Below are 21,082 nucleotides of genomic sequence, written 5' to 3'. Positions count from 1 at the left end.
AGGTATTACGAGCACCATAGATCATGGATGATGGCAGGCTGAGAAAGTCTACAAGTCCAAGAAATACCTGCAAGATTTTTAGTTTTTTAAAAATACGATAACATTTTGCGGCTCAAGGAAATTCCAAACTCCCAACTATCTTATCAACCTCTCTATAGCAAGCATCTTCCAGCTCTTTAGGCCAGTTTGATGAACTATCATAGACCTCTTCACACACTCGGATCACACACTGCTTGCTTGTCTCTGCCGACTTGTACGGAGCTTGTATGCCCATAGTAACTCCTCCTTTCGCTTGGGATCCTCTTCATCCTGGTATTTATGCTCTACACAATTTCGCGCCTCCATCATCTCCTGCCAAAAGAAACCTACATCATGAGCTTGACAAGTACCTTAAAGGAGCAGGGAAAAAAATAGCCAGGAAAATTAATATTCACCATCTTTGCCAACTCCAAGTAATACACCCACCACCGAAGCATGTCCTTCTTGTAGCTATTTTCCTCCTCCTTCTTCGAGTCTGTGTCTACGAGGCCCGTCATCCAACATCATTTTTAGATAGAACAAAAGCATTCCAAAGTCTTTTGGGTATGCCATAGATTTGCAGTAGGTGGATCGGTGTATAGAGTTTTGGGGCTAGATTTCATAATGAGCTCTTAGTTGTGTCTACACTGCACTTAAATCTGCACTTAAATAGGGAGAGAGTTCATTGAGCCCGACCTTCTCATTCTTTAGTCTCACATTAGTTGTCTAATATCTTTCATCTCACATTAGTTGTCTAATTGAAATCTTTCATCTCACATCAATTGTCTAATCGAAATCTTTCAATCTCACATTAGTTGTCTAATCGAAATCTTTCGTCTCACTTTATGGTCCTTGGCATGTCAAAGGACACTATCTAGTCACATAGTTGAGAAAACATTGCCCAATTAAACTCTGGATAAGATTAATAATTCAATTGATTACTCACAAATTATATCTCAAAGACTCCTAACCTTCAGATTACATCTCAAGGACTCCTTTCCTTTAGGGGACTGGTTCCACATTTATTCGAGCATGTCGCCTTTTTGAGCTCCTTGATTGCAAGCTTGGCCCTCCTTGCTCCTTTCCAGAAGGGGACTTGTTCCTTCCTTTAGGAGCCCGGACCCTCCCTTCATGTTGCTTCCTCTTTCCTTGATTTGAGCTTCCTAGTTGCAGGCTCAACCCTCCTTGCTCCTTTCCTGAAGGGGGTTGGTTTCTCCCTTCAAGCTCCTTTTCCTCATGCAGTCAGGCTCGATCTTGTCCTTCTTCAATTTGAGCTCCTTATCTTTTGAGTTTTTTGCCTAAATGGCAAATTGAGCTGTAGCATCTACTTTCTCGTCGTAGATAGCTGTAACAAGTAGGCACATTTGATCTGTCCATGACCTGGGCAATGGCAAATGGCATTCTCTACATAGTGATCTTGCATGCACAAACACCGTGACACCCTACACTAATGATGCAAGAAACCTAATTTTGACAAGTTTTAATAATGACACTAAGAGACATTGCATATTATCAACAACTTGGTCAAGCTCTATGATTGAGAATATAATTTAAATATGAGTAACCAAATAGAGGCAATGTTAAAAGTCTGAAAGCAAATCAAAGATCTTTGACACATTGTAAGAATATTGTCCACGAAGCAACAACGATTGCAAGTTGAAGCAAAGAAAATAAGCAAGGGAATTAAGATGTATCAAGGACAGCTGATAGCCTATAAGTACTTGATTGCATATCAAAACTATCAAACTAACAAATAAAACGATACTAAATATATACTTCTAAAGTTGATCACTATTTAATTTAAAATTGACATTTTATTTGTCACCCATGTTGAGAAATGGAAATCATGTGTCATGAGTGTTGGAGTTAGTGAGTGATCATCCTCATGAGTTCATCCACTTAGTTAGGATAAGTGGTGTGGTTAAACATGGTGTCCTATCCATGTGGCTTCCTTGCATGCAATAGACTACATAGGTAGAGTAGATAGCAAGCCGCCTTCATTCTCACGCTCTCCAGGCGATTCCATGAGGGTCGACCTCTAGGAGGACATGCGACTCTTGGCCTCTCCACACAAGTAGAGGTTGACGGATTGAGAGCTGCTAGCACGAGAAGAGGCGGTCTCTCCTATTAGTTTGTGTGATGATATAGCTTTGGAGCAGGTCATTCTTGGGTGTGAGTATGTATTGATGATTGTGAGAGCCTTTCTGGCCTTTTTGCTTCATTATTTTGTAAAGAGCAACAACCCTAGTCCTAGTAATTGATGAATAGAATTACCTTGTGTGTCTCACAAGTTGACACATATTATCGGCTCTCTCTCTTTACAGTTTATCATTTCATAGCATATGCTTTAGTCTTATTCATTCAATCGATTATATACATGCAATATTGAAGTAGGGGTTCAGCCAAGGGCTTCAACCATCAGTGGAATCAGAGCCACACAATCAGACACTTTGTCAAAAATTCTTCATAGTGATTATTGTGGCTCGTGCATGTCTAGGAAGGCAATTCTAAAGTGTTCGAGCATCCCAGTTGTGAGAAGGCATAGGAGCAATCGAGGTCACAAGAAGAGATCCTCTTTCGACGTTCTATAGCTGAAGCCTGCTTTCGAGTTCTCCTCAATCCTGCAAGATTGTGATGATGGACACATTGAAGAAGGACAAGCATGGTGCTATACTAGTGATTTTCAATGGCAAGAACTTTTGCATCATGGCAATTAGCGACTCATTTGCTATTCATGCCAAAAGGACTTTGGGGAGTGGTCCCTGGATCAAAAAACAAATCTAAAAAGCACTCTCACAATGCCGAGAAAATTCTTGCGTGGGAGGCAAAGGACGAGAAATCACTCGATTATTTGGGTCGAGCCTTAGGTCCTGAATATTTCCATTACCTCGGTATGAAAACAACAACAACTAAGAATTTACAAACACTAGAGACTCTCTTTGGATTACGTATGAAGCACTTGGACTCCAACCTAAAGCAAGATTTATTTGACTTCCAGATTTATTTGAATCGAAGACACGAGGAGTGTTCTTGAATTGCATACTTGTAAGCTCTACTAAGACAACTCAATGACTTGGGAGCATGAGTTGAGGATGAAAACAAGAAGGCCATCTTGTTGAGAAGCTTACCCTCGAAACAGTATGGAGAGATAGTACATATATTGCACCTTGATGATGACCTTGAGTTTCTCGACTATGTAGGGATGCTGCTAAGCGAGGAGAAGCGCAATCGTAATCCATTGTATGACAACAAGGTGTATGCTGCCAATGACAAAAGAAAGAAGACACTATGTGATAATTGGAAGTGCAACTATTGTGGGAAGGAGGGACACATAGAGAAGTATTGCTATACTAAGCAGCGTGATGAGATGATGAAACCAAAGCACTGGCGATAGATGATTCGAACAAGAATGAAACCACCATGTTGGTCGAGGTCAATCATTTTGCTTTTTAAATCATGGTCTTTGTGAGCGATCTTGTTTGGCTCTTTGTGAGCTATTGGTGCATTGTTTAACAGTTGATGTCAAGCTCTTTGTGAGCATTAGATGTTGAAGCTGTTTGTGAGCATATTGTTGGATCGCTCTTTGTGAGAACTAGATGGAAAATGTTTTTCGAGTAGTTGTTTTGTTGACATAGTCTATTCTTCTCCCTCATTTCGGCTGAGGGGGGAACTGTTGAAGTTAGTGAGCAATCATCCTCATGAGTTCATCCACTTAGTTAGGGTAAGTGGTGTGGTTAGACATGGTATACTATCCACGTGGCTTCCTCGCATGCCATAGACTATGTAGGTAGAGCAGACAACAAGCCACCTTCATTCTCACACTCTCCAGGCAGCTCCATGAGGGTCGACCTCTGCGGTTTCAAGGAGGACATGCGACTCTTAGCCTCTCCACACAACTAGAGGTTGATGGTTTGAGAGTTGCTGGCCAACACGAGAAGAGGCGGTCTCTCCTATTGGTTTGTGTGATGATATAGCTTTGGAGCAGGTCGCTCTTGGGTGTGAGTATGCTTTGATGATTGTGAGAGCCTTTGTGACTATGCCTTTGTGGCCTTTTTGCTTTGGTATTTTGTAAAGAGCAGTGGAGTTGCGCTCTAGTAATTGATGAATAGAATTACCTTCTCTGTTTCATGAGTTGACACATCTTATTTATTAATTCATAACATATGCTTTAGTTTTATTCATTCAATCGATTACATAAATGCAATATTGAAGTAGGGCTTCTAAGAATCATCAATGAGATATACGTTTCAGACATTACATGTGCTCGACTATGTTTAAAATCTCTTTAGTTATGGTTTTACACTAAAAGGCATGCAATATAGCCACGGGTTTCACACCAAGTAAACAAAACCAGTTACCCACCCCTTATTACCTTAAGGAGGAGAAGAGGCACCTAAGCGCGCCACACTATTGGACTATGGAAGCTGCCTAGACAAAACATAAACAGCTTCTGGCTCACGAATCGGAGTAATTAGCTGCGGCCCCTTGATATCTTTGCTGTTTCCCACTGGTATCTGCAATGAGTTCCTGCAGAGATGGGCGGTTGTTCAAGGGATCATCTACCTGCAACATTTGCAGCAGTTCCTGCATCGTTGGTCTCTCCTTTGGATCGTCCCTGGTGCACATCATCGCCACATTCAGTAGTAGCTTAATATTCTCATGATGTTGGGGCACCTCTTCAAGCAGCGTCTCGTCTAGTATATCCACTAAATCTTCCTCCTCAAACATGGAGGATCGGATCCACCCGGGTAGAGTCTTCCCTTCGAACACATTGTCGTCCGTCGGCCTCCGCCCACTCACCAGCTCCAGTAGAATAATCCCGTAGCTGTAGACATCACATTTCCTTGATATTTGTCCAGTACTCGCATATTCTGCCCAAAGAACAAATTAGTTTGTTACGTTAGAAGTTTGCAGAACCAGAAAAACTCCAGAACTTAAAATTAGCGAGCAAAAATAGTACACCTGTTCTTACCAGGAGCAACATATCCAAGCGAGCCTAGCATGTTTTCGGTGGAAGCCATTGACACCGTCTGCATCAGGACTTTAGCAAGCCCAAAATCAGTGATTCGAGCCTCCATGTCTGCATCGAACAAGATGTTGCGAGGTTTCAAATCGCAGTGAACGACGTGTTGTGGACACTCGTAGTGCAAGTATACCAACCCCTGGGCAACCCCAATTGCGACTCGCATTCGAACCTCCCACGGAAAAGCAGGAGCTGTACCTTCGGGATGGAGATGATCGTTTAAATTTCCATTCGGCATGTATTCCAAAATCAAGACATAATTATCCAGATCGGAGCAATAACCCAGAACTTTGACAAGATTTCTATGTCTCATCAAGCCGACCGATCGCAGCTCCGCCTCAAAAGAACGCTGAGCTGTGCTCTCGGGCACGATCAGTTTTTTGAAAGCAAACATCTTGCCATCCCTCGTTATGCCTTTGTACACTACACCCGTGCCTCCACTACCAAGAATATTTTCTTGGCTAAAATCATTCGTTGCTTCCCGTATGTCTTCCGCCCTTAGTTTCAGGAAATTGCTGAATTTATTCAAATGCGAGGACATACGTAAGGACGTAGCCGGGCCGCATTTCTGTAATAGGACGAAGCAAATAATCCCGAGGATAACCAGAAGAAAGCATCCTGCAACTGCCAATCCAATCTTTGCTGAATTTGTTAGGACTTCATGTTGGGAACAGAGTCTCTGTAGGATCTGACCACAGAGGCCGGGATTTCCTAGAAAGGACGCAGCCGTTAAATGTCGGAAGAACCCGTGATCTGGGACTGGGCCTTCTAGCTTGTTGTATGAGAAATTTGCAAAAGATAGTCCTGTAATATCAGCCAAGGAGACGGGAATGGTACCCGTAAAGGCATTGAAAGACAAATCTAGCTGCTCTAAAGCTGTGAGGTTTCCCAATTGTACGGGTATGTCCCCAGAAAAGGAATTCTGAGACAGGTTAAGGGAGATTAAACTTCTCAGCTCCGTTCCAAGAGAAGGAGGAATAGTGCCCTGCAACTTGTTGCGGGAGACATTTAGAGAACGCAGGTTTACGCATCCTGCAAGAGCAGGGGGGATTCCGCCGGAGAGATTGTTAAGAGAAAGATCCAAAACCTGAAGCTGGAACATGACTCCAAAATCGGGAGATATATGACCAGACAAGCGGTTGCTGGCAACGTCAAAATAAATCATGCTTGGGAGATTAGGTGTAAGAATCTCTCCTTCGAGTAAATTGCCGTTGAGCGAAATGTTGCTGAGTCTGGTGCAGTTGTTTAATAGGGAAGCGGGAATGGGTTCCGTGAGCAAGTTGTTATCTAGTATCAGATGTTCCAATTTGGCTAGGTGGCCAAATGAAGAAGGAATAGATCCTTGAAGACGATTCCGGTACGAGCTAAGGACAATGAGCGCAGTGCAGTTGCCCAGTTCGTGTGGGATAGTTCCTGTGAAACGATTAAACTCGGACACGACAAGCCAAAGAGTTGGAAGATTACCCAGCTGCGATGGAAGACTACCCGCGAGCTGGTTCTCGTTAACAAGGAATTTGGTAAGCAAAGTTAGATTGCCGATTTCAGTAGGAATAGCGCCCGTGAGAGCATTGTATTGCAAATCCAACTGAACCATCTTCTGAAGTTGGAAAATTTCCTTAGGGATAGTGCCGGACAAGCGATTGAAGCCCAATATAAGCTGCGTGAGGCCGGAACAATTGGCAAGAGATGCAGGGATAGATCCAAAGAAGCCGGAGTTGGGGCCGGAGTTGAGAATGAGCTTCAAGATCTGGAGCTTGGGAAGAGTTGATCCAAGGTCGGGAGGTACCCTTCCTGAAAATGAATTATTCGACACATCTACGAAAGAGAGGCTGCTAGAATTCATTGTTAAGTCATTCAAGACTTGACCAACAAATTTGTTACTGCCGAGATGGACGTAGTGGAGTTTGGAGAGAGACCAGATTAGTGGAGGAACTGCACCGCTGAAATAGTTGAGTCCCAAGGAGAGGAAGGTGAGGTTCCTCCATCCGAGTGGGAGTGAGGACGGGATGGTGCCAGAGATGCGGTTGCTATACAAGCTGAAATGATGCAGGCTAGAGCAATTGGCGAGAGAAGGTGGCAGCTGTCCTTGGAGCTGGTTTTGGTCGAGGGCAAGGTAAGTTAAGAGGGTGAGGTTGGCGAGAGAGGGAGGGAGGGAACCGGAGAGGGAGTTATAGGCGAGGTCAAGGGAGTGCAAGGAGGAGGAGAAGCGGGGGGGCAAGGAGCTACTGATGGAGTTGAAGGAGACGTTGAGGGTATGGAGGCGGGAGAGGTTGGCGAAGGAGGAGGGCAAGGAGCCCGAGAGGGAGTTAGAGCTCAAGAGCAAGTGAGAGAGGGAGGGGCAGAGGCCGAGCTGGGGGGGGATGGAGCCTGTGAAGTTGTTGAAGGAGAGGTCGAGGAAGGAGAGGTGAGGGAGAAGGGCGAGGGAGGGAGTGATAGAACCTTGAAGGAGACGATGCGAGAGGACGATGGCTGTGATATGGGAGCGGTGCTTATTGCAAAACAAGCCTGCCCAGGAGCACCACGAAGCGTTACTGGGTGGGCTATCGGGATTCAAGTCCCAAGAAGCGAGTGCATGCAACGGATCGAGTTTGATTGCCTGCTTGAAGTCCCGCAGCACCCTGAACGTCGTCGTAGTCGTAGTAGTTGTAGAGCCAGTAGAGCCGTGGGTTGCAGCTGCTGCAACGCCAACCCCTCCACAGCTGATTATACAGCACACCAGCATCCACAACCACGCCATCTTCTTTTGCACATCCTGCATTCCCAACTTCTTGCCCCTTTATAACAAGCGTATCGACAGGGCTCTTACATGCAACCCCCAATGTGAACGCAAGTCTCAGGCGCATGCATGACTAAGTTAGTTTCATGAGTATCAACTAAGGCTGACGATCACCACTGATTTCCAACCATCAACAGCATGGTACACGTGGCTATGTAGGATCGCTTGTTTTGGCATGCAGTGCACGTGGATGTTTTTAATTTGTTGACATTAGGTAGGTGTGCTCCATGTCTCCAATGATTTTTTACCAAGGAGGTGACATGATACAACTACTAGCGTGGTGGTTTTTGATAGTTTGGCAAAAGAGCGCATATGCATGACATGGGTGTGAGGTGGTCAGTATGATGGTAGAGTAAATTAGTTGGCAAATGTCTCAATCACACTTTATGTATACATGGATGCAACCATAGCACTACCTTAAGTTCTACTAAATGCAAACGATTGACAAGATTACTTTGCAACACCTATGATAGTAGCCCATGCATAAAACCATTGGAAAGTTTTCGTGTTGTTTATTTCAGTAAAAAAGAAATGCGTGTGCATGAGGGTGGGTGTGTGTGTGGGTGTGTGTCTGTGTGTGTGTGCGCGTGCGTGCGTGCATGCATGTGTGTGTGTGTGGTGCACGTGCGATTGTGCATGTGCGCATGCATGCATGCACGTGTGTGTGCGTGTGCGTGTGCGTGTGCATGTGCGTGTGCGTGTGCGTGCGCGTGCGTGCTTGCATGTGTGTGTGTGTGTGTGTGTGTGTGTGTGTGTGTGTGTGTGTGAGAGAGAGAGAGAGAGAGAGAGAGAGAGAGGGGGGGGGGGGGGGGGGGGCTAAAAGCCAAAATAAAAGGGTATGGGGGAGGAGCCATGCGGCAAGAGGAACATTTTTTCCAAAAATGAGAGTAGAGCACTTCCTTGCAAGGCAGTGCTAAAATGATGGTGACTACTTGGGAAAACAAATGGACACAGATCATGAAGAAGGTGAAGATGGAAAGGCCCATGCTTAAACACAAGAAAAAAAAGTTAAAAATGGAGATGATTCCTAGACTTCTTTTTTACTCTTACCTCCAAGTTTATTTTATTGTCCAATACTTTCGTTGAAAATATTGGACAATGACAAACATGTCCATTTTCACCTCTTTCTCCTTGTTTTAGTCATGGCCTATTGATCTTCATCTTATTTCTTCTCAGGTTGACTCTCTCTCTATAGCTTTTTTCAAAGGTGACTTAGCTTTTTTCAAAGGAGTCACCTTCTTCTTTTTCATTGTCACTAGATTTTGAAGCAAAAATTTTATTGGTGTCAAAAGTTTGTACCATCATTTAGCTTATGCCATGGCTACCCTAAATCTCTATAATAATAATCACAAATAGTACTCTATCGAGAAGTCACAAATATTTCTCTATCTTGGACATTACCAATGGGACCACCTAATCATGCACTTGGCTAGCCACCTTTAAATTTGTAGACAATAGCTAACCTATAAGAGTAAAATGGTAAAGATGAAGAATTCTATGACTAAAAACAAGGAAATGAGACCAAAATAGAGACATGCATGGAAGTGATCTAAAATCATATATATTATTAGTGTCACCATTGGCTTGTCATTTACTTGATGCTCTTTGGATTTTCTTTAAAAATAGGCTCTAAGAATATCCCCATGTGGGCTGTGGCATATCTCATAACTCGTCACTTATTGGTACTAATTTGGTAAGTCTTATGTAATATTAGAGAGAAAATACGTTTGGAATTCTATAGTTAACAATGAGTTAACTACATGAAAATTTATAATGGTTGGGCCATGATGCCATAAGTGTTGTCCAATTAAGTCTTCAATCATCTAAAATTTAAGGAGTTCGAACCTAAAAGTCATTTAAGACTTAGCTCATTAGGGGAAGTTTCGGCTCAAAAAGGGCCTTATAAAGGACGTGATTAGAAAATTGCTAATCCTCAATTTAAAATAGGCATTGCAAAATGCAATTAATGGGAGGGTTTTACACGTATTAAGAGAGGTGGAATGTGTCACATACATTTTGATGATGAGAATGCATTTGTCTAAAATCCAAGGGTGCTAATGGTTGGGCTTTATGATCCATTGGGTCATCCCAGTCAATCTAAGGGCCCATGTGAGACACCCTGTCTCCACCTTTTATCTCATCCCCATCCAAGGCCACATGTGAGACACCTCCCCCTCACCCTTGGATCAACACCGCATCTAAGGGCTTATAAGCTATCACAAACCAAGTGAGACATATGGCTTCAAGAGTCGCACCAGAATCAAGGCCCTTGGATTGTTTCCTCAATCAAGGGCACATGTGAGGCGCCTACTTTCCACCCTTGGAACAGCTTCTCATTCGAAGGGCTCACAATCTCTACTGGACATCACATCAATGCGTGGGCTAGGTGGCAACTCTACACGATGTGCCAATCTTGGACCAGATCAGATCAAATATGCATCTAACGGCACGCATGAGGTGCCTCTAGCATACCATTAGATCTTTGGATCTATCCAAGGGTTTGGATGCGGCTACCATGAGGCATTAACTCACGTGGGCACCACAAGAATGTTCGAGTTGTTGGATCATTGCCACACCCCACACATTCAAGGGTGAGGGTTAGCTTGAGCTACAGTTAATCACCCATCGTTGATGTCTTGTGATGATCCAATGGCCATGGTTCTTTTTGAAGACCTTTACCAAAGTAAACAAAGGTACACTGACCCGTTGTCAGTCCTCCCACCAATGATAAGAGGTTCAAAAACCTTTATTCTTTAAATGTTGAACCCTTCTTATTGGCCAAACCCTAATCTCGCTTTTTTAAGGCCTAGTGTAAGAGGCCCTTTTTGAGCGCTAAATTCCCCTAGTGCTTATTTCGATAGTTTTAAAAAAAATCTTTTGAACCCATTTGGTGTAAGGGCAAGTTCCTAATGTTACCTTTCCTTTTGTAGATTTTGTGTTTAAAACCCCTTTTTTAAAGGGAAAAGACCCCTAGGAAGAATCCTAAAAGCTTGAAATATGAGGCCTTCTTCATGCATGAGGAAAATAGAGATGAGAGTGGAGGGATCACTAGATTCTTGATACAAATGCTGCTACATTAATGGGAAAAAAGGTTAGACGGCAACGAGCTTGAGGTGAGGAGATTGCATTTCTACACGAAAAGGCCGATGATCAATCAAACAACTAAAAAATATTTCAGCTAGCCCAAAGCCTTGAATAGTCCAATATCATATACATCCTTCTTTTACCACCTAGCGCATGACATGCTGAAGAAAGTCCCTGCATGTCCACATCATGGAAACTCACGAATCGTACCAACTATGTATGGGCCCCCCCTAGAATCATGTCCACATCGTGGTAACAATCATGTGACCTTACCAACTTTGTATGGGTCCCCCCTAGAACCACATTTCACATGCGTGTTGGTATCCCTCATAGACCCCAAATGCCAATATCATCCCATCATTTAATTTAGAATTTTGGTAACAATCATGCGACCTTACCAACTATGTATGGGCCCCCCCTAGAACCCCACTTCACATGCATGGTGGTATCCCTCATAGACCCCAAATGCCAATATCATCCCATCATTTCGTTTAGAATTTTGGTAACAATCATGCGACCTTACCACTATGTATGGGCCCCCCCTAGAACCCCACTTCAATACTTTTATCTTTGTTGCATTATCTATAATGCATGTGCGTGTGTGTGTTCATGGGTGTGCATGTGCATGTGCGTGTGTGTGTGTGCGCAAGTGCGTGTGCATGTGCATGTGCTTGTGTGCATGCGTGCGCACATGCGGGTGTGTGTGTGTGTGTGTGTGTGTGTGTGTGTGTGTGTGTGAGAGAGAGAGAGAGAGAGAGAGAGAGAGAGAGAGAGAGAGAGAGAGAGAAGTGGGGGGAGGGGGGGGGGCTAAAAGCCAAAATAAAAGGGTATGGGGGAGGAGCCATGCGGCAAGAAGGACATTTTTTCCAAAAGTGAGAGTAGAGCACTACCTTGCGAGGCAGTGCTAAAATGACTACTTGGGAAAACAAATGGACAAATATCATGAAGAAGGTGAAGATGGAAAGGGCCATGCTTAAACATAAGGAAAAAAAGTTAAAAATGGAGATGATTCCTAGACTTTGTTATTTTATTAGTTGGAAAAGAGGATATCAATACTTTCATTGAAAATATTGGACAATGACAAACATGTCCATTTTCACCTCTTTCTCCTTGTTTTTAGTGATGGGTCTATTCATATTCATCTTATTTCTTTTCAAGTTGACTCTCTTTCTATAGTTTTTTTCAAAGGAGTCGCCTTCTTCTTTTACATTGTCACTAGATTTTAAGGCAAAACTTTTATTAGTGTCAAAAGTTTGTACGATCATTTAGCTTATGCCATAGCTACCCTAAATTTCATAATAATAGTCACAAATAGTGCTCTATCGAGAAGTCACAAATATTTCTCTATCCTGCACATTACCAATTGGACCACCTAATCATGCACCCACCCACCTTTAAATTTGTAGACAATAGCTAATTTATAAGAGTAAAATGGTAAAGATGAAGAATTCTATGACTAAAAACAAGGAAGTGAGACCAAAGTAGAGACATGCATGGAAATTATCTAAAAGCATATCTATTATTAGTGTCAGGACCATTAGCTTATCATTCACTTGATGCTCTTTGGATTTTCTTAAAAAATAGGCTCTAAGAATATCCCCATGTGGGCTGTGGCATATCTCATGACTCGTCACTTATTGGTACTAATTTGGTAAGTCTTATGTAATATTAGAGAGAAAATACATTTGGAATCCTATAGTTAACAATAAGTTAAGTACATGAAAATTTATAATGGTTGGGCCATGATGCCATAAGTATTGTCCAATTAAGTCTTCCATTGTCTAAAATTTAAGGAGTTAGGACCCAAAAATTATTTTAGACTTAGCTCATTAGGGGAAGTTTGGGCTCAAAAAGCGCCTCATAAGGACGTGATTAAAAAATTGCTAATCCTCAATTTAAAACAGGCATTGCAAAATGCAATTAATGGGAGGGTTTTACACGTATTAAAGAGAGGTGGAACGTGTCACATACATTTTGATCATGACGATGCATTTATCTTAAATCTAAGGGTGTTAATGATTGGGATTTGTCATCCATTGGATCATCCCAGTCAATCTAAGGGCCCATGTAAGACACTTGTCTCCACCTTTCGATCTCATCCCCATCCAAGGGCACATGTGAGACACCTCCCTTCACCCTTGGATCAACATCGCATCTAAGGGCTTATAAGCTATCACAAGCCAAGTGAGACATACGGCTTCGAGAGTCGCACTGAATCAAGGCCCTTGGATTGTTTCCTCAATCAAGAGCACATGTGAGGCACCTACTTTCCACACTTGGATCAGCTTTTCAATCCAAGGGCTCACAATCTCTACTGGAAATCACATCAATGCATGGGCTAGGTGGTAGCTCCACACGTTGCACCAATCTTGGACCAAATCACATCAAATATGCATCTAAGGGCATGCGTGAGGTGCCTCTAGCATACCATTAGATCTTGGATCTATCCAAGGGCTTGGATGCGACCACCATGAAGCATTAACTCACATGGGCACCACAAGAATGTTCGAGCCATTGGATCATTGCCACACCCCACACATTCAAGGGTGAGGATTAGCTTGAGCTATGGTTAATCACCCATCGTTGATGTCTTATGATGATCCAATGGCCATGGTTCTTTTTGAAGACCTTTACCAAAGTAAACAAAGGTACACTGACCCGTTGTCAGTCCTCCCACCAATGACAAGAGGTTCAAAAACCTTCATTCTTTAAATGCTGAAGCCTTCTTTTTGGCCAACCCCTAATCTCGTTTTCTTAAGGCCTAGTGCAAGAGGCCCTCTTTGAGTGCTAAATTCCCCTAATGCTTATTTCGATAGTTTTAAAAAAAATCTTTTGAACTGGTTTGGTGTAAGGGCAAGTTCCTAATGTTACCTTTCCTTTCGTAGGTTTTGTGTTTAAAACCCCCTTTTTAAAGGGAAAAGACCCCTAGGAAGAATTCTAAAAGCTTGAAATATGAGGCCTTCTTCATGCATGAGGAAAATAGAGATGAGAGTGGAGGGATCACTAGATTCTTGATTTAGATGCTGCTACATTAATGGGAAAAAAGGTTAGACGGCAACGGGCTTATCCCGTAACCATTATAGCTATGTGCCTGCCGAACGAGGCCCAGTGGTATGAAAGAATTGCTTCATCATCTTGTCCCCCTACTATACCCAATGGGACCGGGTGGAGTGGTATGAGAACTCAGCCCGCCAAATCTCCGTGTCGTAGAGCTCAAGGCTCGTGCTCTCATATGTTTCTCTAAGCCAGTGGGATCTTGGGTCCTACTCCCTAAGCCTTTCTATGGAGGCAAGGTCTCGTTCGCAGTGCATGCTCACGCTCCTAAAAAGGCCTCCTTCTTCTAAGGGCATGAGACTGCAACTCCTCACTCGTCAGAATCACATATGCCACCCATGAAGCCCAGCCCTCACAAGGTGCTGACTCTAGTTGCTACCAAATCTCTGCCAAAACTTGCTGAACCTCTTGGTCTTGCAAGAGGTCCTTTGGAATGCGGACCTCCTTTTGGGAAAGACCCCAGCGGGGTTACTCAAGGTAGAGCACTACTAGAGAGTGGTCTAGCATTGTGGTGCCTACTAGAAGCCTTGTAGAGCGACCTCTGTGGAGTGCCCAATCCCCAATGTAGAAGTGATCCAACCTCTCAAGTAGTCCATCATGTCTCCTTTAGCTGAATGAGAAGAGGAGGATTCTAGGTATCCTGCTGAACTCTGGCTCTCACCACCACAGGTCTCTGCCCCACTGATCATGAATATGAAGTGCTCCCATGTGCTCCACTCTATGGCTGGCATCTCAGAGAAGGAGGCACCACCCTGCTTGTCCTCCCCAAAATCCAGGTTGTTAAAGTCTCCACCAATGATTCAGGAGTCAACACTTGGCAGGCACTCTGTCAGCCGCCTCCAAAAGGTTGGCCGATGTTGTTTGCACGCTACGGCATACACATTCAGGATCCCAATCCTATACTCTCCCATCCTGACTCCCATCCAAACTACTCCTACCTGGGATAAGCTCACCCTGATCATAGACCTCTGGGGTCACCATCTGGGAGACCGAGATGTAGACCCCTCCGCTCCATCCTACAGTAGGAGACCACACCTCCAAGCCTCTCCTAGAAAGAAGGTGGTGCTGCCATTTGATGTTTGATGTTGAAAACATGTGCTCCTGTATTAAAAGGAAATCCACTGCTCACCCTACCACTGCCCTCTGCAACTCTTGCCGAAGGATCAGATACTGCGGCTAACTACGTGCACGGTCATGGAGCTTGTGCATGTTCCAACTCACTATGGTCCAACTCATGAAGATGGGGAAGCAGGAAATAAGGCTCGCCTGTGGGAGTGTACACGTTCCAGCAAAACTGCCTTTTTTGACTTTGAGGAGGGTTTTGAGGGTGAGTAGTCTGTGTCCATGCAACGGCGTATCAAGGTGGACACTGGCTCTATGCCAATCATTCGTGCCCATAGCAACATGAAGGAAACATCCACTTTGAACATCTCAGCACATTGGCTCTATGCCAATCTTTCATGCCGTTAGCAACATGAAGGAATCATCCACTCTGAACATCTTAGCACACTTTTAGAGGGGCCATCAGTGTGCTGAATCAATCCTTGCCTCAGGCGGCAATCTGATAACTCCTACTGTCAAATTATAAATCAGCTTTTCCTGCGTGAAGCTCAACTGGAAGTTCACTTCATCACCATGAGCATGCCAAAGATCTAGTCCCAGTGGACCCATCCAATCTTCCATCATGTTTGAGATGTGATCCCCCATCATAGCATCAAATACCCCTAGGGTCCACTTCTCCAACCCTGTGGAGGCAAACTGGAATCTCCAAACTGGGTGTGTCTGGGAACCCACTATGCTGATCGAACCTTCTTTCCAAAGCTGCAAGATCATGAGCACCATATCCAGTGGTAGAGGGTAAGAGTCGTGGATCTCCACGTAGTTTCAAGGCCCCAACCTCCAAAATAATATCAGGAGAGGGCACCCAGGTTGAAGAATGGGAGCTGCTGATCGGGAGGACGAGCCCCTTCCCCTTGAATCCCCTAGAATGGGAGGGATGTGAAGGGATGGAGATAGGCCACTGCAACGAGGAAGCGGAGGGGGAAGTGGACATGCCCTTCCCTACTGGCAAGGCAGCCGGGGCAGGATTGATAGAAGGGAGGGGGGGGGGAGCTAAAGAAGCTGCTATGGAGGGGGATGCCAAAGCATAAGGAGGGGGGGAGGTGGGGGGGGGCGGGTGGTGAGGATGACCATAACAGGAGTGGCAAGGGGGGGAGGAGGGGGAAGGGGGAGCTCGGGAGGAAGGGGGCATGGAGAGGGAGAGGCGTCCAGCAGGGGAGGGTGGTGGGATGGAGTAGGGGCACAAGCCCACCCTGGTGACTAGGCACATCTGGGCTCTAAATCCCTTTCTCCTCAGCTGTTCCCGGCCTACCCTCCACAACTTCTGCCATAGCAACGTCAAGAGCTCCTGAGGCACCTTGCAAATTCGAGGGTTGTACCTCCACTGATGGAGGGGAAGGATCTCTAATCAAGGGCTCTTGCAGGTGATTGCTCCTCTGTGGATGCCTCTCGGCCTACTCTCTCTCTCCCCCTACATCTAGCCCATTGCCTGGGGTGCCTTTGAGCCAATTTACTTAATTTCTTTTTCTTTTTTCCCATCTGCGTCAACTCTCCCTCTAAAGGTATCACCCAAGGGGTCTGGGACTCTTGCTACTCTTGTGTTTGTGGGGATGCTGGGCTCGAGTCTATTGACTCTTCCTATCCTAGCAAAGGGGGCGGAGGAGTCCATCCCTGACCATGGGGGCAGTTGCAAGCTAAATATCCCATCAGCCTACAATGAAGACACTTGCCATGCAAATCGGAGATCTCCACTCTCTTGCAGAGTGTACCCCCCTCGAGGGTCTCAAGGAGGATCAACTCTGGGAGGGACACTAGGCTCTCAACCACTAATATGATCCTAGGGACCCCATCGTCTGCTACCACTGAAGTTGCCGAATCTATTGGGGATTCTAACACCATGCCAAACGCTCTACCGATGGAGGGAAGGATGGCTTTGTACTCCCTTGGAAGCCCCAAAACGTGGAGCATCACGCGGAATAGGGGAATATGGTGTGTCATGTCCATGTGTCCTCCACTATGAAGCCATGGTACCAAGGGAAGAGGTACACTAGGGACTAAGGAGGATGGAGCTCTCCTCCACAAGTGCCAAGGCAGTAGACCGAGAGTTCAGTTGGATGAGAAAAATGCCTCTTCTATAGATGGTGACCTCCTGGATGTGGTCCCCTTATTGTGCTAGACTCGCTTGAATCCAGTGTCTCTTTGTGGGTGTGAGACCAATAGTTTTGCCCACTACTGCCTTCTCTTGTGACCGAACTGCATGCTTCACCTATTGCTTGTCGGTTGGGGAAAGAAGAATCTTAAAATGGTTGTGGGATTCAAGGGTGCTACCATAGAGCTGCCCCTCTAGCCAGACCAAGAGTCACCACCAAGAAACTCTTCCCCGAAGATAAACAAAAACCGCACACTATTGCCCAAAGGGAAGGAAAAAAACCAAAGGGCCAGCTGTAGGGGAATGGGCACAATGCCACACACCCCTATAGTTGGCTACCAATGGAGAGGGAGAGCCCTCAAAGAGGAAGAAGGTGAAGGGGGGTGAAGAGGGGACGAACAGGAGGCGAGGAGGGAGTCAAAGAACAAGCGAAGTGGAGGTAAGGAGTTGAGGTGAAACAGAGGAGGCGAGGGGAGGGTGGAGGGGAGAGAGTGGATGGAGGTGGGGTGGAGGAATGAATGTGAGGAGGTGAGAGGAGGCAGGAGGTGGGGTAGGTGGAAGGAGACAAGTAGGAGGCAGAGGGGTGGAAGGAGAGGGCGGGGAGGCAGCAGGGGCAGAAAGAGAGGGCGGAGAGAGGTAAGCGGAAGGAGAAGGCGAAAGGAGGGTGTGGAATGGGTGGGAGGAGGCAACGAGATGGCAAAAGGAAGGTGTGGAGGAGCGAGGTGGAGGCAAAGGCTATCGGAGGGAGGAGGCAGGGAGGGCAGGGAGGGAGGTTTGTAGGCGGGAGGAGGCGAGGAAGGAGGAGGAAGGGGCAAAAGGAGGTGGGAGGAAGAGGATGTGGGAGGGAGGCAGAGGGGGGGGCTTGAGGGGAGATTTTTTGAAGTGTCCTAAGGTTTTCCCTCCTAACCACAGTAGTGGTTGAGTTAGTTGTTTGTAAGGGTTTTAACCTTAGTTAGGGTTACGCACTAGGGTCTTAGGGCTTATGCCCTTGTACTTTGTTTTGTTCATCATTCTCAGTACAAGAGCTCAACGAGTAGTTTCTCCTCTGCTATTGTGCACCTCATTAAATTGGTATATAGGTTGCCCCTCGCTCCTTTGCACCTCTCCTGCCCTTGGGAAGCACTTTTGTCATGAAAAAACTTCACTTTTCTCACGAAGAACCTCCCTATCTAGCCTTTTTTAGTCAATTGTCACCTCTACAAGACTAGGAATGATGGACAACCCATTTTGGAGGGGTTTTCTCAAATTTTGACCTAATGTACCTGTTTTTAATAGCCTGCACTTGTTTTTGGTGGTTTTCGACTAGTTTTCAAGCTCTTAGAGTTGTGGAATTGTCATCGATTTCGGCTTGCTGCAGCCTAGTTAATCAAGGGCAACCTATTGTGGAGTGATTACAGATCGGTTTTAAGGGTTTTAAATATGTTACAAACCCACTTTAGGGTTTGAAAACTATTACAGACGCGTTTCTATGGTTTTAGACTTCTTTAAGGGTTTTATATAGGCCACCTCTTGTGTTGAAGTTCTTGAAGCGAATCCTAACCTGGAAGTGACACTGTTGCTAACTTGACCAAGTTTGGCCTATTTTGGAGCTGTTTTTGGAGGAGAATAGTATTGTTTCTTGGATGCTATATAGGCTGAACTTTCATGATTAGTTTAGTCACATTTCTTCTTGCGTTTGGAGTTGGGTGATTTTTATTTGCAAGTACGAGTTAGATTTCAACCAGATTTGTAGACTTTGGCCAAGCATTGGCTTGTGGAGCAGTGAATTCTGTTGGTACAACTGCCAACAAGCATGACTATACTTTGATCCTACCAATTTAAAGCAATCCAAGTAAGTTTTCCTTCTTAAAAATTTTCACAAAACACATATACACACCCCAAAAAAAACACATCCAAAAAAAGTTTCCTTATACTATTTAAAAAGACTCCCATGTGGTATTTCAATTATCAAAATACCATGTGGCAAGGTTTTTTCCAATCATTAAAATGTCGAGAGAGAGAGAGAGAGAGAGAGAAAGAGAGAGAGAGAGAGAGAGAGAGAGAGAGAGAGAGAGAGAGCATGTACACACACACACACACACACACACACACACACACATCTTTTAAATGATCTTGCATCATCATTCCCATACATGCATCTAAAACTTTGTAGCTTGAAATAGAGCTTTAATTTGTTGCCAGATCTCAAATTTGAGCAAGTGACAAGAAAGATCTTGAAATTCTGAGTAATTTTCCCTCTCAATCTGAGTTATGCATCAAAAGTTATAGATCTTCGAAGTTTTGGATATGTATAAGTGAGGAGTGCCCCGCCCCCCAAAAAAAATAAAAAAGTCCATGTGGCATTTCGGCTGCCAAAATGCCATGTGAGCTTTTTTTTTGTTTTTTTTGTGGCACTATTCACTTATACATAGCCAAAACTTGGATTGAGGTGGTTTAAGAGGAAAATTACTCGAAATTTCAAGATCTTTCTTGTAGCATGCTTAGATTTAAGATTTGGAAACCAATAATAGGTCCTTTTTAAACTATTGTTGGCCACACATGTGGTCCAAAAATTACACCAAGTAGAGGGGAGTCCCAACTCCCTTCCTCCTAGCCATGCTGCCTTTATCACTCTCCAAAAAGGCCGGCGAGATTATAAGAGAGGCTTCACAAGTACTTTTAACTATACCCAAGCACTCGGGATTAGTCTTTCCTTCATCCATGTGTCATATAGTGTGTGCTTGAGGCATTATTCATTCAAATAGGTGACTTATCTTATTAGCCACACATATATTTCCATCTTCCACCCCCCCTCCCTTATGGGCCAAACACTTGAAACATCATCTTGGCCTTGAAATGTGGGATCTGGGCACAAATAGCCTTTCTAATTCAAGGAGAGTTTTTGGGATGTGAAGTTGTGACTTTTGTATCTATGCAAGGCTCCATAGTCTAATATCTTAAGAAATACAAGTTCTCTCAAGTTTCAATTTGTAGTCTATTCCACAATCGTTCATGTCTGATGTTTGCTTCATTATAAGTTATCTCAAGTTTCAACTTCACGTGAAAAAAACATTTTTGAGTGGTTTATTTTCAAGATATAGAGAAGATTCATGCCAACAATCCTTAAATGTGAAGGTGAGACTTAATGTAATCATGTGTTTGGAAGAGAGGGCAAAGTCATGGGGAGAGACTAAGAGAATACCATAGTGCAATAACACTGACAAAGAAGACTACATAATCTCTTCCTTTGGGATGTGATGTAAAGAGAGACAGAGAGAGACGCGCGCATGCACACACACATGTCACACACACACACACACAGTCGTTTGCTATAATAATAACAAGGAAAACTACGGAAAGGTGACACAAAGAGAGAGAGAGAGAGAGAGAGAGAGAGAGAGAGAGAGAGAGAGTGTGTGATAACAATGACAAGAAAAACGGATAATTTATTTCAATTGGAAGGAGAGAGAGAGAGAGAGAGAGAGAGAGAGAGAGAGAGAGAGAGAGATTGCAATGAGTGGACAAAAGTTGCTCTTCTGTTACTTGGCCAAAATGAAAACTGAATACAAATGGCTCGTGGCCACACACACACATGAGTTGTCTTTGTATAGCAAGAACGACCCTAACTCCTAGAACTCCAGACCCTTTTATACACTACCTTCCTATTGACATTTGCGATGGGTACTACCCACTGCATTTACAATAGTTTGCGATGGGTACTACCCATTGCATTTACAATAGTTTGCACCTTCTTGTCAAAAAGGGCAAGTGCTATTACTTTGTATTGATCCTATTTGGCACCTTTTGCTCTAATGGATCATTTCTTGGTCTCTTCCTCAGAATCATTCCTTGGTCTCTTCCTCAGGACGGCCCATTGACTATTCTTTGGGTTCTTCATCTATTTCTACAACAGCCACAATGCCCTAATAGTCAGTGTCCT

General features: G+C 44.4%; 1 protein-coding gene across 1 annotated transcript; it reads right to left on the bottom strand.

Moving 5' to 3' along the window:
• Nucleotides 1–4,301: 4,301 nt before the first annotated feature.
• On the bottom strand, nucleotides 4,302–7,884 carry LOC147891848 (uncharacterized). The gene is made up of 3 exons (XM_087388523.1): nucleotides 7,638–7,884; nucleotides 4,991–7,546; nucleotides 4,302–4,889 (listed from the first exon to the last, which is right to left on the bottom strand). Exons 1-3 carry the CDS (start codon nucleotides 7,882–7,884, stop codon nucleotides 4,474–4,476), a joined length of 3,219 nt encoding a protein of 1,072 aa, XP_087244649.1. The 3' UTR covers nucleotides 4,302–4,473.
• Between the last annotated feature and the right edge of the window lie 13,198 nt (nucleotides 7,885–21,082).

The sequence above is a fragment of the Dipteris shenzhenensis genome, chromosome 17 (assembly GCF_047967505.1).
Source record: "Dipteris shenzhenensis isolate YYH24624 ecotype China chromosome 17, Dip_SZ_1.0, whole genome shotgun sequence".
Taxonomy (NCBI): domain Eukaryota; kingdom Viridiplantae; phylum Streptophyta; class Polypodiopsida; order Gleicheniales; family Dipteridaceae; genus Dipteris; species Dipteris shenzhenensis.
This window is presented reverse-complemented; position numbering and strand designations above follow the sequence as displayed.